General features: G+C 44.3%; 1 protein-coding gene across 3 annotated transcripts in view; it reads left to right on the top strand.

Annotated features, from left to right (window-relative positions):
• The window catches only part of SYNJ1 (synaptojanin 1), a 102,281-nt gene that overhangs the window by 52,528 nt on the left and 31,920 nt on the right, over positions 1-17,833 (top strand). For all 3 annotated transcript variants that reach the window (XM_040423199.1, XM_040423198.1, XM_040423197.1), the window contains exons 13-20: positions 1,549-1,740; positions 5,249-5,333; positions 12,555-12,695; positions 12,774-12,966; positions 13,637-13,795; positions 15,005-15,161; positions 15,851-15,968; positions 16,048-16,263. In XM_040423199.1, the coding sequence (XP_040279133.1) occupies positions 1,549-1,740; positions 5,249-5,333; positions 12,555-12,695; positions 12,774-12,966; positions 13,637-13,795; positions 15,005-15,161; positions 15,851-15,968; positions 16,048-16,263 (1,261 nt within the window). The remainder of the gene's footprint in view (positions 1-1,548; positions 1,741-5,248; positions 5,334-12,554; positions 12,696-12,773; positions 12,967-13,636; positions 13,796-15,004; positions 15,162-15,850; positions 15,969-16,047; positions 16,264-17,833) is intronic.

Below are 17,833 nucleotides of genomic sequence, written 5' to 3'. Positions count from 1 at the left end.
CTGTAGAGGTTGTCTTGTCTCTTCCAGCACACGGGAGTCTTCATGAAGCAACTGCTTTGGTTGCAGACCCTCCGTCTCAGCTTTCACTTGTGTTTAGACATGAATTTCTGACATTTGTGAAGCTTGTGCTTGTTTTTACCTCTCTAATCTGCTATTAACCAACTGTCTATTCCTTCCCTCTTGCTGCATGGTCAGTATCTGAGCTCATGTTACAATCAGGTACAGTTATTAGACTAACCTCATCCCTCAATTTGGATACTTTTTTTTTTTTTTGTATAATGCCTGTGTAATTTTGTGGTCCGTCTCCAAGTTCTGCTGTGTGCGGTGACATACTATGGTTTGTACAGTGAATATTCGTTAAAGGCTATCACTGCCATATTTTTTTATTTTTTATTGTCCCAATAAATCTGAAATGAAAAATGAAAGCAGCTTTGTAATACGCCTTAGGGCTCATTCACACGACCGTATGAGTCCGCATCCGTTCCGCACCCACTCATTTCAATGGGGCTCACAAAAGCTGCGTTGCTCCGCAAAAAGAAGATAAAGCATGTCCTATTCTTGTCCGCGATTGCTAACAAGAATAGGCATTTTCTATGGTAGCGGCGGCCACGTACGGTCATGTGAATGCGCCCTTACAGGAGTTAACCGCGATTTTTAAAAGTGTTTTAATAGTCCACCCCTTCATGTGATTAAGCATATTAACAGTAATAATGAAGACAATATTCCTACAGGGCCGGCGCGGCGCTTCCCGGTGTTATTAGATTGCAGGCACTTTCTGGATCACGTGCCGTACATCCTAGTCCAGTTACAACCCGCGATACATGTGGGTTGCGCCTGTGCAGTCAGGCAGGCTCGGGCACAGGCGGCTCACAGCGCCAGAGGCTACCTGACTGCGCAGGTGCAACCTATGTACATTGTGGGTTGTTACAAGGTTAGGATCCAGGAAATACCTGCAGCCTAATTACACTGGAAAGCGCAGTGCTGGTCTCGTAAGAATATTTTCAACATAATCACTGCTAATGTAATTAATCACATGAAGGGGTGGACCATTAAAGAAAAGAAATTGCAGATGAACCCTCTAAAAATAATTTCTACAGCCCCTGTGCAGACTGTCTCCATGGTAACAGCCAGAAAATGAATTCTGTGCGGTGTAATCCTTCAGTATTGCAGTCTCCTACTTTATTCCATTTGTCCCCTGTTTTGGGCCGTTTTTTTATTTGGTAAATGATCCAGAAGTAGAGGACGGATGGAAGGGAATATGAGTGCGGGATCAGACTACATAGGGTTTGTTGTCTGTTACCATGGAGACAGTCTGCTTAGTTGTAGAAACAAAACGGTATAAAATGAAATCAAAGTTGCTTCAATGTTTTTATATTTAGAGGGAGAATTAAATAAAAAAAAATAAAAAAAAGTTTGCAATACAATATCTGGTCTTTTTGGGTGGCTGATGGCATCCGCACCAGTGTCCCCCTCATTTCCATTTAAATCACCCTTTTTACCAGCAGCTTTGTCTGTTCCGATTGACTATTTGTCTTGTCTTCTTGCCAGCGTCTCCGAGAGTGTTGCAGGGCATGTGTGAGAACTACTACAGGTACGCCAAACCTAGGAAGATTCGGATCTGTGTAGGGACCTGGAATGTGAATGGTGGGAAGCAATTCCGAAGCATCGCTTTTAAGAACCAAACGCTGACAGACTGGCTGCTGGATGCTCCAAAAATTGCCGGAATCCAGGAGTTCCAAGGTAACCGCGTGGGGTAAAGCTGGTCGTACACTTTACATCCCTATTAGCCAAGTGCCTGTTCCAGCACCCATATACACATGTCTTCTGAAGGGGGGAGAGGTTTAGGCTAGTTTCACACCAGCGGTTTTAGATCCTGCAGGGAACATCCTGATGCATCTCTTTGCATTCCGCCATTGCCGGAAGTTACCGCCAGCCACGATAATGGGGACCGGCAGAGATCTGACCACAATAATCGGCTGGCCAATTCTATGCATGTTTTCCGGGTTGCGGCCGGATCTCTGCCAGTCCCCATTATAGTGAATGGGGCCGGTGGGTGTCAGCGTCCAGCAATGCTGAATCCAGACTGCCAGAGATGTCTAATGTTAGTGTGAAACTAGCCCGAACCTCTGCAGGACACCTCCAACAGTGACTTATTTCCTCTGAGAACCAAAGGTTTGGACATATTGAAATCCAGCATGCCCCACCCTTCTTTCCGCAATATGTATCGCCATACATTCTCTATGAAGTTTTTATGTTAAACAGATTTTTATGACTTTTTTCAGGTTTAGTTTCCTATGTCACAAATTTAAAAAATCCTGAAATCCTACAGTTCACACCCTGGGCACTATGCCTCATAATAGACTGAGACTTCTATTCTTAAGGCTCCATTCACACGTCCGTAATTCTGTTCCGCATTTTGCGGAACGGAATTGCAGACCCATTCATTTCTATGGGGCCGCACGATGTGCTGCCCGGATTCGGAAATGCGGATCTGCACTTCCGGGTCCAGAAAAAATAGAACACGTCCTATTTTTGCGGACAAGAATAGTCATTTTCTATTATAGTGCCGGTGATGTGCGGTCTGCAAAATGCAGAACGCACATTGCCGGTGTCCGTGTTTTGCGGATCCGCAAAACTCATCCGGATGTGTGAATGGACCCTAAGGCTGAGTTCACATCTGCGCTGTGAACTCCAGCAGTCTGTTCCTGCGAGGAACAGACTGCCAGAGTTCATCGTATCCGGCATAGCCGGATACCACTGTGATGTGCCAGGTCGAATCCGGTGGTATAATCCGGCCACTTTCCGACACATATGCGGAATTTCAGCCGGACAAAAAATGTTGCGTGTAGCATTTTTTTGTCCGGCTGAAAGTCTGTATGTACGCCGGATTACAGTGCTGGAGTTTATAACGCAGATGTGTACCCTGCCTTACAGATCACTTCTCAGCAGTCTTCTCGTTATCATCACAGGCAAGATTACAAATCACTGATAAAACCTCTGTCCACACAACACAGGATCCTCCATTCACAATATATAATGGTCACAGCTTATCTACTCTCACTCCTGGCACATTGACCTCTGCACAGGTGACAGAGCATGCCCACAACACTATACCGGAGAAGACGGTGAGCCCCCTCCAGACTATGGGTTCCTGTATAGCCCATGTGGATGATACATAGCAAATCTCTGAATGCTGATAACAGAGCAGCAGCTCCGGCAACATCGACACCGCCATAATCTTGTGTAGGAAATTTAATTAAAAATATCTATAGTTGGAAAAGAAAAAACTGACCTAATGTCATGTGTCATTGTCTAGTTTTATTTTGTATAAAAAAAATATATATAGGTGATCCCTTTAAGTGGCAGGGAAGACTTTTTCCCAGTAGTCCTGGGGGCTGAGCTCACCATGTACCCATAGATATCCATGAATTTTATACAGGACGCAAAAGCATGACATAAGATCAAAAATATAACTCAAATGTTAATAAAAGACAACGTGAAACAAACGTTACCTCTCATTACTTCTCCAGTGGGTTTTCTGGGACTTAAATATTAATGACTCATTCACAGGATAGCTCATCAATATCTGCTTGTCTGACCCCCAGTACCTCAGCTGATCACCCGAAAGAGCCCTCACAGAGTGCCAGGCGCAGCGCCATACACTGTATAGTGGCTGTGCTTGGTATTGCAGCTCAGTCCCATTCACTTGAATGGGACTGAGCTCCACAAAGGCCATGTGACATGACGTAGCACCGTGGCCCCTTCCAACAGCTGATCAGCAGAGATGCCGTGTGTCCGTCCCCACCAATCAGATATTGATGACTTATCCTGAGGATAGATCATCAAGATCCTTTAAAAAAATAAAAAATAATATATAAATATATATATATATATATATATATATATATATATATATATATATATATATATATATATAATTTTTTTTTTTTTTATTTTTTTTTTTATTTAGGTAAATATCCTCCATAAGTGATACATAAACAACACAAAGTGTTGAATTTCATTTAAAAGTCCTGTCTGTCCCAGGATGGATAAGTTATTGGTAATTAAATGGATGGACATGGCGCAGATTTATAAAAAAAAAAAAAAAAATGGTTAGCGCGCCGTACCAATCCAGCACAACCCTCAGCTGTTGGAGTAGAATTTTGTTTTAATTTTCAGATTTCCAGTATTTCTAATGCCTCCTATTGATGCGCTAAAGCTGCCCAGTGCTGTAGGTGAAGGGATTGGGAGGTGGCGATTATCCGCTATAGCCTCCTGTCCGGGGTCACACTACACGCTTCTGATAGCTCATTATCTCTGGCCGTGTGGTCCTGCCCGGCCTGCAGTGTTCTCTCTCTTCCCTCGTGCTGTTTTTCAGGTGAATTTGTCTTTTCCTTTTTATTTTTATTGTCTCCAGAATGTTATATTCACTTCCTATATACTATACTTCAAGGGATTGTCTCTTTTTTTTTTTTTTGTAGAAGTCACTGAGGCTATTAATGTGATAGAAAGTACATAACCCCACCATCCAGAAGTCCCCCCGCCACCCTTCCATCTCTGTCAGTCTGATCCTCTCCGCCAGTCTTTGATTTTACAGCTGCCCATATATCGCTGCCGTATCACTGGCCTCAGCAACCTCCTCCTGTATACTGCTGAGGGTAGCGACTACCGCACGTGATCTCAGCTGGCAGACCGGGCCGGTCATTGCTGCAGCAGTGGGAGAATCAGAGCGTTGCCACTGGAGCGGAGGGGCTTCAGAACAGTGAATAGAAGTTTGTTTGTTTTTGTTTTTTGTTTTTTTATTATTAATAGATTAAAAAAATAATTCTGACAACCCATTTCAGCATTTATATTATGAAGATACAGCCCAAAGGTGGATCCAGAGATTTACTTGCATTGCGACCCTTCTGTTCAGTTGACCGTGGGAGCTATAACTCAATTTCTGATTTAGGGCTCATTTGCACAAACGTATTTTGTGCTGTACGGTGCGTAGCCCTCGCAAAGAAGGTAGAACATGTCCTATTCTTGTCTGTTTTGCGAACAAGGATAGATCTTGTTACAATGGATCCACAAAAAGATGCCATACATATGTCACGCGAACGTCATCCGTGTTTTTTAAGGACTGCAAAATGCATACTGTCCTGACACTGAGTGACGGCCTCTAAGCACCGTGTAAGGGTTGTCACCCTGAGAAGCCTGAACGGCGAGTAAGAACTTAACCATTGTGCTAAACGTTCTTTCTTTATAGATAGAAGAAGCAAGCCTACAGATATATTTGCCATCGGGTTTGAGGAGATGGTGGAACTGAATGCAGGGAACATTGTCAATGCCAGGTGAGCGCAGCTCTTGTGAATTTCTAATATGTTCGCCATGTTTTTCTATCTTGGGCTGTGTTCACACTTGTCAGAACAGCAGAGTATGCTACCATATTGCATCCTGCAAAAAAAAATCACTGATCCGTTATAAGTTATCGGGAGTCGAATAACCAAGTTGCCACATATCATGTTGGATCCCTCCAATATGACATCGCTGCCCTTAATCAGAACATCAGTGTGAACAGCTCCGTAGGCGGATACAGGCGCGCTGTGATGTCTGGCTTCAGTCTCCGCACAGAACAGGAATGACATGATTCAGGATTTCACAAAAAGCAAAGACCGAGCAGAGTGAACCTTGAGGCCAAGTTCACATAGATGAAATCCTCACATAAATCCGCAGTGAAATATTGCACAGATTTTGATGCAGAGTTGCAGATTTGCATCCAAATTCTTAACCACCTCCGGACCGCCTAACGCAGGATCGCGTTCCGGAGGTGGCAGCGCTGCGCACAGTCACGCATATACGCGTCATCTCGCGAGACGCGAGATTTCCTGTGAACGCGCGCACACAGGCGCGCGCGCTCACAGGAACGGAAGGTAAGAGAGTTGATCTCCAGCCTGCCAGCGGCGATCGTTCGCTGGCAGGCTGGAGATGTGTTTTTTTTAACCCCTAACAGGTATATTAGACGCTGTTTTGATAACAGCGTCTAATATACCTGCTACCTGGTCCTCTGGTGGTCCCTTTGTTTGGATCGACCACCAGAGGACACAGGTAGCTCAGTAAAGTAGCACCAAGCACCACTACACTACACTACACCCCCCCCCCGTCACTTATTAACCCCTTATTAGCCCCTGATCACCCCTAATCACCCCTGATCACCCCATATAGACTCCCTGATCACCCCCCTGTCATTGATTACCCCCCTGTCATTGATCAACCCCCTGTAAAGCTCCATTCAGACGTCCGCATGATTTTTACGGATCCACTGATAGATGGATCGGATCCGCAAAACGCATCCGGACGTCTGAATGAAGCCTTACATGGGCGTGATCAATGACTGTGGTGATCACCCCATATAGACTCCCTGATCACCCCCCTGTCATTGATCACCCCCCTGTCATTGATTACCCCCCTGTAAAGCTCCATTCAGATGTCCGCATGATTTTTACGGATGCACTGATACATGGATCGGATCCGCAAAACGCATCCGGTCGTCTGAATGAAGCCTTACAGGGGCATGATCAATGACTGTGGTGATCACCCCCCTGTCATTGATTACCCCCCTGTAAAGCTCCATTCAGATGTCCGCATGATTTTTACGGATGCACTGATAGATGGATCGGATCCGCAAAACGCATCCGGACGTCTGAATGAAGCCTTACAGGGGCATGATCAATGACTGTGGTGATCACCCCATATAGACTCCCTGATCACCCCCCTGTCATTGATTACCCCCCTGTAAAGCTCCATTCAGATGTCCGCATGATTTTTACGGATGCACTGATAGATGGATCGGATCCGCAAAACGCATCCGGACGTCTGAATGAAGCCTTACAGGGGCATGATCAATGACTGTGGTGATCACCCCATATAGACTCCCTGATCACCCCCCTGTAAAGCTCCATTCAGATGTCCGCATGATTTTTACGGATGCACTGATACATGGATCGGATCCGCAAAACGCATCCGGTCGTCTGAATGAAGCCTTACAGGGGCATGATCAATGACTGTGGTGATCACCCCCCTGTCATTGATTACCCCCCTGTAAAGCTCCATTCAGATGTCCGCATGATTTTTACGGATGCACTGATAGATGGATCGGATCCGCAAAACGCATCCGGACGTCTGAATGAAGCCTTACACGGGCGTGATCAATGACTGTGGTTATCACCCCATATAGACTCCCTGATCACCCCCCTGTCATTGATCACCCCCCTGTCATTGATCACCCCCCTGTCATTGATCACCCCCCTGTCATTGATCACCCCCCCCTGTCATTGATCACCCCTCTGTAAGGCTCCATTCAGATATTTTTTTGGCCCAAGTTAGCGGAATTTTTTTTTTTTTTTCTTACAAAGTCTCATATTCCACTAACTTGTGTCAAAAAATAAAATCTCACATGAACTCACCATACCCCTCACGGAATCCAAATGCGTAAAATTTTTTAGACATTTATATTCCAGACTTCTTCTCACGCTTTAGGGCCCCTAGAATGCCAGGGCAGTATAAATACCCCACATGTGACCCCATTTCGGAAAGAAGACACCCCCAGGTATTCCGTGAGGGGCATATTGAGTCCATGAAAGATTGAAATTTTTGTCCCAAGTTAGCGGAACGGGAGACTTTGTGAGAAAAAAATTAATAATATCAATTTCCGCTAACTTGTGCCAAAAAAAAAAAATTTCTATGAACTCGCCATGCCCCTCATTGAATACCTTGGGGTGTCTTCTTTCCAAAATGGGGTCACATGTGGGGTATTTATACTGCCCTGGCATTCTAGGGGCCCCAAAGCGTGAGAAGAAGTCTGGTATCCAAATGTCTAAAAATGCCCTCCTAAAAGGAATTTGGGCACCTTTGCGCATCTAGGCTGCAAAAAAGTGTCACACATCTGGTATCGCCGTACTCAGGAGAAGTTGGGGAATGTGTTTTGGGGTGTCATTTTACATATACCCATGCTGGGTGAGAGAAATATCTTGGTCAAATGCCAACTTTGTATAAAAAAAATGGGAAAAGTTGTCTTTTGCCAAGATATTTCTCTCACCCAGCATGGGCATATGTAAAATGACACCCCAAAACACATTCCCCAACTTCTCCTGAATACGGCGATACCACATGTGTGACACTTTTTTGCAGCCTAGGTGGGCAAAGGGGCCCATATTCCAAAGAGCACCTTTAGGATTTCACAGGTCATTTACCTACTTACCACACATTAGGGCCCCTGGAAAATGCCAGGGCAGTATAACTACCCCACAAGTGACCCCATTTTGGAAAGAAGACACCCCAAGGTATTCCGTGAGGGGCATGGCGAGTTCCTAGAATTTTTTATTTTTTGTCACAAGTTAGTGGAAAATGCTTATTTTTTTTTTTTTTTTTTTTTTTCATACAAAGTCTCATATTCCACTAACTTGTGACAAAAAATAAAAACTTCCATGAACTCACTTTGCCCATCAGCGAATACCTTGGGGTCTCTTCTTTCCAAAATGGGGTCACTTGTGGGGTAGTTATACTGCCCTGGCATTCTAGGGGCCCAAATGTGTGGTAAGGAGTTTGAAATCAAATTCTGTAAAAAATGACCTGTGAAATCCGAAAGGTGCTCTTTTGAATATGGGCCCCTTTGCCCACCTCGGCTGCAAAAAAGTGTCACACATCTGGTATCTCCGTAATCGGGAGAAGTTGGGGAATGTGTTTTGGGGTGTCATTTTACATATACCCATGCTGGGTGAGAGAAATATCTTGGCAAAAGACAACTTTTCCCATTTTTTTATACAAAGTTGGCATTTGACCAAGATATTTATCTCACCCAGCATGGGTATATGTAAAAAGACACCCCAAAACACATTCCTCAACTTCTCCTGAATACAGAGATACCAGATGTGTGACACTTTTTTGCAGCCTAGGTGGGCAAAGGGGCCCACATTCCAAAGAGCACCTTTCGGATTTCACAGGTCATTTACCTACTTACCACACATTTGGGCCCCTAGAATGCCAGGGCAGTATAACTACCCCACAAGTGACCCCATTTTGGAAAGAAGAGACCCCAAGGTATTCGCTGATGGGCATAGTGAGTTCATGGAAGTTTTTATTTTTTGTCACAAGTTTGTGGAATATGAGACTTTGTATGAAAAAAAAAAAAAAAAAAAAAAAATCATCATTTTCCACTAACTTGTGACAAAAAAAAAAAAATTTTAGGAACTCGCCATGCCCCTCACGGAATACCTTGGGGTGTCTTCTTTCCAAAATGGGGTCACTTGTGGGGTAGTTATACTGCCCTGGTATTCTAGGGGCCCAAATGTGTGGTAAGGAGTTTGAAATCAAATTCAGGAAAAAATGAGGAGTGAAATCCGAAAGGTGCTCTTTGGAATATGGGCCCCTTTGCCCACCTAGGCTGCAAAAAAGTGTCACACATCTGGTATCCCCGTACTCAGGAGAAGTTGAGGAATGTGTTTTGGGGTGTCTTTTTACATATACCCATGCTGGGTGAGATAAATATCTTGGTCAAATGACAACTTTGTATAAAAAAATGGGAAAAGTTGTCTTTTGCCAAGATATTTCTCTCACCCAGCATGGGTATATATAAAATGACACCCCAAAACACATTCCCCACCTTCTCCTGAGTACGGAGATACCAGATGTGTGACACTTTTTTGCAGCCTAGGTGGGCAAAGGGGCCCATATTCCAAAGAGCACCTTTCGGATTTCACAGGTCATTTTTTACAGAATTTGATTTCAAACTCCTTACCACACATTTGGGCCCCTAGAATGCCAGGGCAGTATAACTACCCCACAAGTGACCCCATTTTGGAAAGAAGAGACCCCAAGGTATTCGCTGATGGGCATAGTGAGTTCATAGAACTTTTTATTTTTTGTCACAAGTTAGTGGAATATGAGACTTTGTAAGGAAAAAAAAAAAAAAAAATCATCATTTTCCGCTAACTTGTGACAAAAAATAAAAAGTTCTATGAACTCACTATGCCCATCAGCGAATACCTTAGGGTGTGTACTTTCAGAAATGGGGTCATTTGTGGGGTGTTTGTACTGTCTGGGCATTGTAGAACCTCAGGAAACATGACAGGTGCTCAGAAAGTCAGAGCTGCTTCAAAAAGCGGAAATTCACATTTTTGTACCATAGTTTGTAAACGCTATAACTTTTACCCAAACCATTTTTTTTTTACCCAAACATTTTTTTTTTATCAAAGACATGTAGAACTATAAATTTAGAGCAAAATTTCTATATGGATGTCGTTTTTTTTGCAAAATTTTACAACTGAAAGTGAAAAATGTCATTTTTTTGCAAAAAAATCGTTAAATTTCGATTAATAACAAAAAAAGTAAAAATGTCAGCAGCAATGAAATACCACCAAATGAAAGCTCTATTAGTGAGAAGAAAAGGAGGTAAAATTCATTTGGGTGGTAAATTGCATGACCGAGCAATAAACGGTGAAAGTAGTGTAGGTCAGAAGTGTAAAAAGTGGCCTGGTCTTTCAGGGTGTTTAAGCACTGGGGGCTGAGGTGGTTAAACACCTAACTGTTTTGCCCGAGTCCAGCTCCAGCAGTGGGAAAAGTAGCTAACAGGAGGGGGGACGGCTGCTTTAGATACTGCTATCTCCTGAATGGTAGCAGCTACAACATGCGATAAGCTGACATTCCAAGCTTTCAGACAATACCAGAATGACCGCAATCTGTTCAGTACAGGGGAAGATATCGCTGATAGAAATCGGCATACTGTGAATGCAGCTGAAAGTGAAAGTAAAAACAGGTTTTACCCGCGATTATTCCCGACTGGATTTTTAAGTGATTTCTCCTCTGTTGCTTGGACTTTAGCTGTCATTCGTATGGAATGTCAGCTTTCAAACAAGACCAGTTGTATGTTTCTAGCTTCTACCATTCAGGAGCTAGCAGCATATAAAGCAGCTCTCCCCCCTCCAGTTAGCTACTTTTCCCACTGCCCGAGCTGGACTCTGGCAAAACAGTAAGGTGGTTAAAGGGGTTGTCCCATGAAAAATATTCTACAGTTTTAAAACCAGCACTGGGATCTGAACACTTTTGTAATTGCATGTAGTTAAAAATTTAGCATAGCCACTGAGTTATTCAATAAAATGTATCTGTATAGCGCCACCTGCTGTTTGTTTATTTTCTTATTTCTTCGCCCTGCTCACTGAGAAGGCCGCACATGCTCAGTTTCATCTGCCTCTTGAGCTGTGATAGGGAGACCATGGACACGCCCCCTGAGCTGTGATAGGGAGACCATGGACACGCCTCCTGAGCTGTGATAGGGAGACCATGGACACGCCCCCTGAGCTGCAGCAGAAAAGACCCTCCCCTGAGCTGTCAGTTTGATAGAAATCTAGCAGAGCAATGAATGTGAAGATCTCTGGATCCATGTGAGGTACAGGGCTGGTTCTAGCTTTGTTAGAAAGAGATTCCCATGTACTATATGATTAGTCATGGGATGACCCCCTTCAAGTAAACCATTTTGTGTTGTCTGTGTTGCAGATTTAGATGCAGATTTCAGAACTCCATTGATGTCCATGGTAAACAGCTGCACACAGTCCGCAGGATAGTGTACATGCTGCAGATTTCAAAATGAAATTTGCACTAAAAGAATCTGCAGCATGTATACAGTATGAACAAAGCTCCATTCACTGTGCTGTGATTTTGTTCAGATTTGCCGTTCCTTTGATGCCAGATTAGAGAGGTTTTCTGGGACAAATGGAAAACCAAGTCTTCCCTTTTACCAGTTGAACGAATACTATTTGCCAATAACTTTCCTGTGCCAATTCCTCCAACCATGTAGCCATCACTTGACGGCCCACCATCTTTTTTGCAAATTCCAATGAGGTCACATACCAGATGAAGCGGTCTGCTTTCCGGTCCCTGCAGTGTAAGGGCTCATGCCCACGGACATGGTTTGGTTCCCAGATGCGGACACATTCACTTCAATGGGGCTACAAGAGATGTGGACAGCACTCCGCGGGCAGTCCTCCTCCGTTCCGCGGCCCTGCAAAAAATATAGAATGTCGTATTCTTGTTCGTTTTGCGGACAATAGGCATTTCTAGAATGGGCCACCCGTTCTGTTACGGAAAGCACACGGGCAGCATCCAGGCAAAACATGGCGCGTTCGTGTGCATGAGCCCTAAGGGTGAACTGACGTCACGTACACTGCAGACTTTACAAGATGGCGCTTGCTCAGCAATATATGCTGGGGTGGGTGGAAAACGAGCGCCAGAAACAGCAGAAAATGGAAATTCCTGCTGTAAAGTTCCAGGGGCACGATGGTGATCTCTGTAACCGAGGAAGGATGGAGAAATGGAAGCAACAAGGTCATGCTTACAATGGGCTTAGGGGTAGGACGCAGGAATGAAAAATTGTGATTTAGGGCAGTGGGAACCCATCTTAAAGGAATTTTCTTGTAATCTTAAGGAATTATTTGCCTTCCTGTCATGGTTCTTGATGGGAGATGATTCCATTGAGCCTTCCGGACAGTCTCTGGTTAGTAACTAGTTATCGGTTTCTACAGCACAACCAACCAGAAGCTGTGGGCTGTCGAGCTTCAGAAGACCATCTCCAGGGACAACAAGTATGTTCTCCTAGCCTCGGAGCAGCTGGTCGGAGTCTGTCTCTTCGTATTCATAAGACCCCAGCACGCTCCTTTTATCAGGTCAGTCGTCATTCTGTTCTGTCGGGCAGTAGTTGACCCCAATGCCTTCAGTCCCGAGTGCTTCACTTTCTATTACAGGGATGTCGCTGTAGACACGGTGAAGACCGGCATGGGGGGAGCAACCGGAAACAAAGGCGCAGTGGCCATCAGGATGTTGTTCCACACCACCAGCCTCTGCTTTGTCTGCAGTCACTTTGCAGCTGGGCAGTCCCAAGTGAAGGAGCGGAATGAGGATTATCATGAAATAGCCCGCAAGCTTAGCTTCCCAATGGTAAGGGCAATGGGGATGTGTTGTTTTTTTTGTTTGTTTTTTTTCTTCTTCCTCTTACAATGTCTTAATCTTCATTTTTCTTTTTCCATTCTCTTTATTTTTCTTACTTTGCCACATTTTTCTTGTATTTTTTCTTGTTTCTTATAGTTTTCAAAGTTTTTTTTTTAAGCTTTTTCTTTCTGTTCTTGCTTTATTCCTTTTTGGCTTCTTCATTTCTTTTTCTTTCTTTTTACTTCTTTTTTCCTTTTTTATTATTCAAATTTTTATTTGCATCTTGATTTATTCAATTTCTCTCCTTTTCTACTTCTCCTTCTTCTCCTCTTGTCCACCTTTCCTTTCCTTCCTTTTTTTTTTTCTTTCTTTTTTTCCTTTTAGATTATTCTTTTTTGTTATTTCATTTGTTCATTTTTTTTCTCCTTTCTTTCTTATTCTGCCTCATTTCCTGTGCACACTGCTAATCTTACAGAATGTCCTTTCTCTTTTTATTTCTTCTTGCTTTCTTCTCCCCTGTTTGTGTCTTCCTTTTCTTTTTCTTCCGCTTTTCTTCTTTTTCCTTTTTATTCTTTTAACTTTTGATTTGTGTTCTCTTCTGCTTTTTCTCCATCTGTCCGTTCTGCTGATCCTGCAGAATGTCTTGGGACTGATTGGCGGTGTTGTTGTTTTTCACCAGGGGAGAATGTTGTTTTCTCATGACTACATCTTCTGGTGTGGAGATTTTAACTATCGTATTGATATGCCTAACGAAGAGGTCAAAGAGCTGATCAGGAATCAGAACTGGGATTCTCTCGTTGTTGGAGATCAGTTGATCAACCAGAAGAATAGTGGACAGGTATGACCATCCTATAGGTGTGTGTGTGTTATATCCAGTCTCATGCAGTAGAACGGTAAATACTAGTGTAGCACCTTTTTCCATCTGCCATTTTAGCCAAACTATGCCTCGTTTGGCCAGTCCTATAAATCACTATATACCCCTTCACAACATCCACCGTACATGTGTGGCACATGTTGGGTCTTTAAAAATGGTACCCGCTGAGCTTCTGACCACCATACTCGGCAGGTTCCTGCTGTTTTACACAGTAGACGCCTAGTAAACAAGCTCCGTGATTGGAGACTACTCCGATCATTTATTTATTTTACGCACTTATATAGCGCTGACATATTCTGCAGCGCTTTACAGACATTAGCATTGCCCTGTCCCCAATGGGGCTCACAATCCAAGGTCCCTATCAGTATGTCTTTGGAGTGTGGGAGGAAACCGGCGCAAACACGGGGAGAACATACAAACTCCATGCAGATGTTGTCCTTGGTTGGATTCAAATCTAGGACCCCAGCGCTGCAAGGCACCAGTGCTAACCACTGAGCCACCGTGCTGCACCACCCTTTTAGCTCCTCGAATGCCACAACCTATTGAGACCACAGCACCTGAGCGGGTATTTACTGGGAGCAGGGCTCTTTCTTCTGCTGTATGGAATAGTGCAGCGTGCTTCGCTGTTCCTTACAGAAGTATGCAGTAGGAATACCTTTCTGTATGCATTTTTTTTTCTTTTCTCAAACATGGAGCCTATAAAGTGTCATCTGTTGGAGGTATAAGTCGTTAAGTCCTGCCATATACAGCATTATTGTCACACCAGGATGGTCACTTTACCAGAACTGTATTGTGTTTTTGTTGCGCATTAAACCAGTAACAACCGTGGCTTCCTCTGTCCTTCTTCAGCTAGGATCCCCATATGTTCTAATATGGTTGTGGGCTGGGTAATCGGGACTCTTGCTGTCTCTCTTAGGAGTCCTGTCAAGATTTGCTGCGCTTTTTACTCTGAAATTCTGCCCCAAATCATATAAATCTATAAATTGCATCGCTCGGGTTCTTTTCGTTTATTGTATGCCTGGCTGCGTAAATCACCTGACAGGTTCCCTTTAACTTGCTCTTGTATATAACTGAATATAATCAATATATAATTATATCATAACTGAATGTTGCAGTTTTTCTTCTTTTTTTTTGGGGTCAATTTTTTTTTAATTTTTTTTTTTTTGCTCTCAGGTATTCAGGGGTTTCTTAGAAGGAAAAGTTAATTTTGCCCCCACCTATAAATATGACTTGTTCTCTGACGATTATGACACAAGTGAGAAGTGCCGGACCCCTGCCTGGACAGATCGTATTCTCTGGAAGAGAAGAAAATGGCCCTTTGACAGATCAGGTATTTAGCGTCTGTCGTCTTCATCTGTAGTACAAAGACGACAGCCGAAGGGGCACAGCGCTCAGCTTTGTACCAGCAATTTGTGAGGGTCTCCACATCTCGATCCCCTTTGGACATGGCAGGTGCTTCGTGAAAAGACAGTGGTTCTTTAAAGGGGGTATTCTCACCCATAAGTGTCTTATAAATGTAGGACCTCGGGGCCCCGCATGTCTCCAGAACAGCGTCCCTTGACCCCTGCCCAGTGAGGTGGCCACTGCCTGTCCCATCCTGATGGAGAAGTGGCTGCCCATGTGCCTGTCTTTCTGGGAGTCATGGATACAGGCTAGCCTGCTAGCTGCGGCTACACCCTAAATGTGTACGGTGGGAGTACCCCTATAAGTAGGGGGGATATTTGTACCATATCGACTGCTACCTATAGTGTGAGCCTCAAGCTTCAAAAATACTTCCATCCTCCTCCCCTGCTGGCCCTCTTATCCATACAGAAGAACCAAAAAGGGTCACTGGACATTTCAGTGCAGTCTTTTTAGGGAGTCGGTTGGATGAGATGGGGGTTTCTGAGGCTGCCCCTGCCCCTGAGACTGCCCCTGCAACGTTCATATCCTAAGTGTATGTCATCACTTTAGAAGAGGTGACATTGGTTGGTGTCCATATTTGCAGTGTTTTTCATGTTTACTTCTCCATCACTTCAGCTGAAGACTTGGATCTCCTGAATTCCAGTTTACAAGAAGGGAGAAACATTGCTTACACCTGGAATCCAGGTTCCTTGCTGCACTACAGCAGAGCGGAGCTGAAAACCTCGGATCACAGGTAATGACCGGAGTAGATTTAGTTCTTTCCTTTACCCCTGTGTATTATGGCTGACGCCGTTTGTATCCTTGTCCTGAAGGCCGGTTGTTGCACTGATCGATGTGGACATATTTGAAACGGAGGCAGAAGAGCGGCAGAAGATCTACAAGGAGGTTATTGCAACCCAGGGGCCGCCAGATGGCACAGTCATGGTCTCCATACAAAGCTCGCCCCCGCAGGAAAGCTATTTTGACGATAACCTGATCGATGAGCTGCTGCAGCAGTTTGCAGGCTACGGGGAGGTCATACTTATAAGGTGAGCGTTCTTCACAGTGTACGGATCATTCAAATAACCGAACGTAAAAGGAAAAACCCACGACCCTGAACACCTACTTCTGAGTTCTAGAAACCAGCACTGATCTCAGCGGCAGATTCCTATCAGCCAAAACTTTCTGCAGCAGAAGATCAAAGAATATTTGTGCTAAGTGTGGAGTTTCAGTTTGTGGTGGAATTTCCACTTAACGTGTGCACGCTGAGCCACAGAGACTGCATCACAAACTCAAAGGGGGTCATTTACAATCAGAAATACGCCTACATTAGGTGGATTTCTGTCGCAGATTGTCATGCAGAGGTTATTTGCGCCGCAATCTGCACCTTTTTTCCCGATCATGCCAGGTCTACAAAAGTGGACGTGGTGTGGAAGGGCAAGGAGGTCAGTCTCATTCATCACTTTCTACGCCTGTTTTAGGCAAAGAAAATGGTCTAAATCTATGACGGCAAGGAAGCTGGCTTACATGTAGACCGGCGTTCGATACGGCGAAGTTATGTAGATGTCAGTGCTCTACATAACTTGACGGATCCAGCGCAGGGGCTTATTAAGACCGGCGTCTAAAACGTCAGTCTTAATAAATGACCCCCCCAAATTTCTCCCTTAAAGGTATTATGCCATGATTGATTTAATAAATGAAACATAGTCCATGACAACCTCTTTCTAACAAAGCTAGAACCAGCCTTGTACCTCACATGGATCCAGAGATCTCCACATTCATTGCTCTAATTGCTCTACTAGATTATCTTCAGCCTGGCAGCTCAGGGAGTGTGTCCTTTCTGCTGCAGCTCAGGGAGTGTGTCCTTTCTGCTGCAGCTCAGGGAGTGTGTCCTTTCTGCTGCAGCTCAGGGAGTGTGTCCTTTCTGCTGCAGCTCAGGGAGTGTGTCCTTTCTGCTGCAGCTATTTCTCTCCCTAAGGGCTCTTGCACACGACCTTATGCCCTCATAGACATGCGGTCCGTGAGCGGGCCATATGTCCCGGAGCGGCATTGATCGCGCGCACGGGAGCGCACAGCATCATAGATTACAATGATGCTGTGCACTTCGGGCCGCCTGCGGTGCTATTGTCCCGCACTCATATGATCATATCAGTGCGCGACAATAGCACCGCAGGCGGCCCGAAGTGCACAGCATCATTGTAATCTATGATGCTGTGCGCTCCCGTGCACACGATCAATGCCGCTCCGGGACATATGGCCCGCTCACGGACCGCATGTCTATGAGGGCATAAAGTCGTGTGCAAGAGGCCTATAACTACCACAGCCTCTAACAAAACATATGACTGGTGAAGAGTTAAACTGAGCACGTGCAACCAGCTCAGTGAGAGGGACAAAAAAAAAAATAAGAAAGAGAACAAACAGCAGGTGGCGATCTACAGATACAGATAGTTATTGAATAGCTCACTGGCTATACTAAATTTTTCATTACATGCAATTGCAAAAGTATTCAGATCCAGATGCTGGCTTGAAAAAAATGTAAAATATGTTTTGTGACACAGCCCCTTTTAAGGGGGTTGTTTAGGATTTTTGTATTGATGGCCTACCCTCAGGTTCCTCTGG

This window comes from Bufo bufo, chromosome 3 (genome assembly GCF_905171765.1).
Source record: "Bufo bufo chromosome 3, aBufBuf1.1, whole genome shotgun sequence".
Taxonomy (NCBI): domain Eukaryota; kingdom Metazoa; phylum Chordata; class Amphibia; order Anura; family Bufonidae; genus Bufo; species Bufo bufo.
Note: the sequence above shows the minus strand (reverse complement) of the source record. Positions and strands in the feature narration are given on the sequence as shown.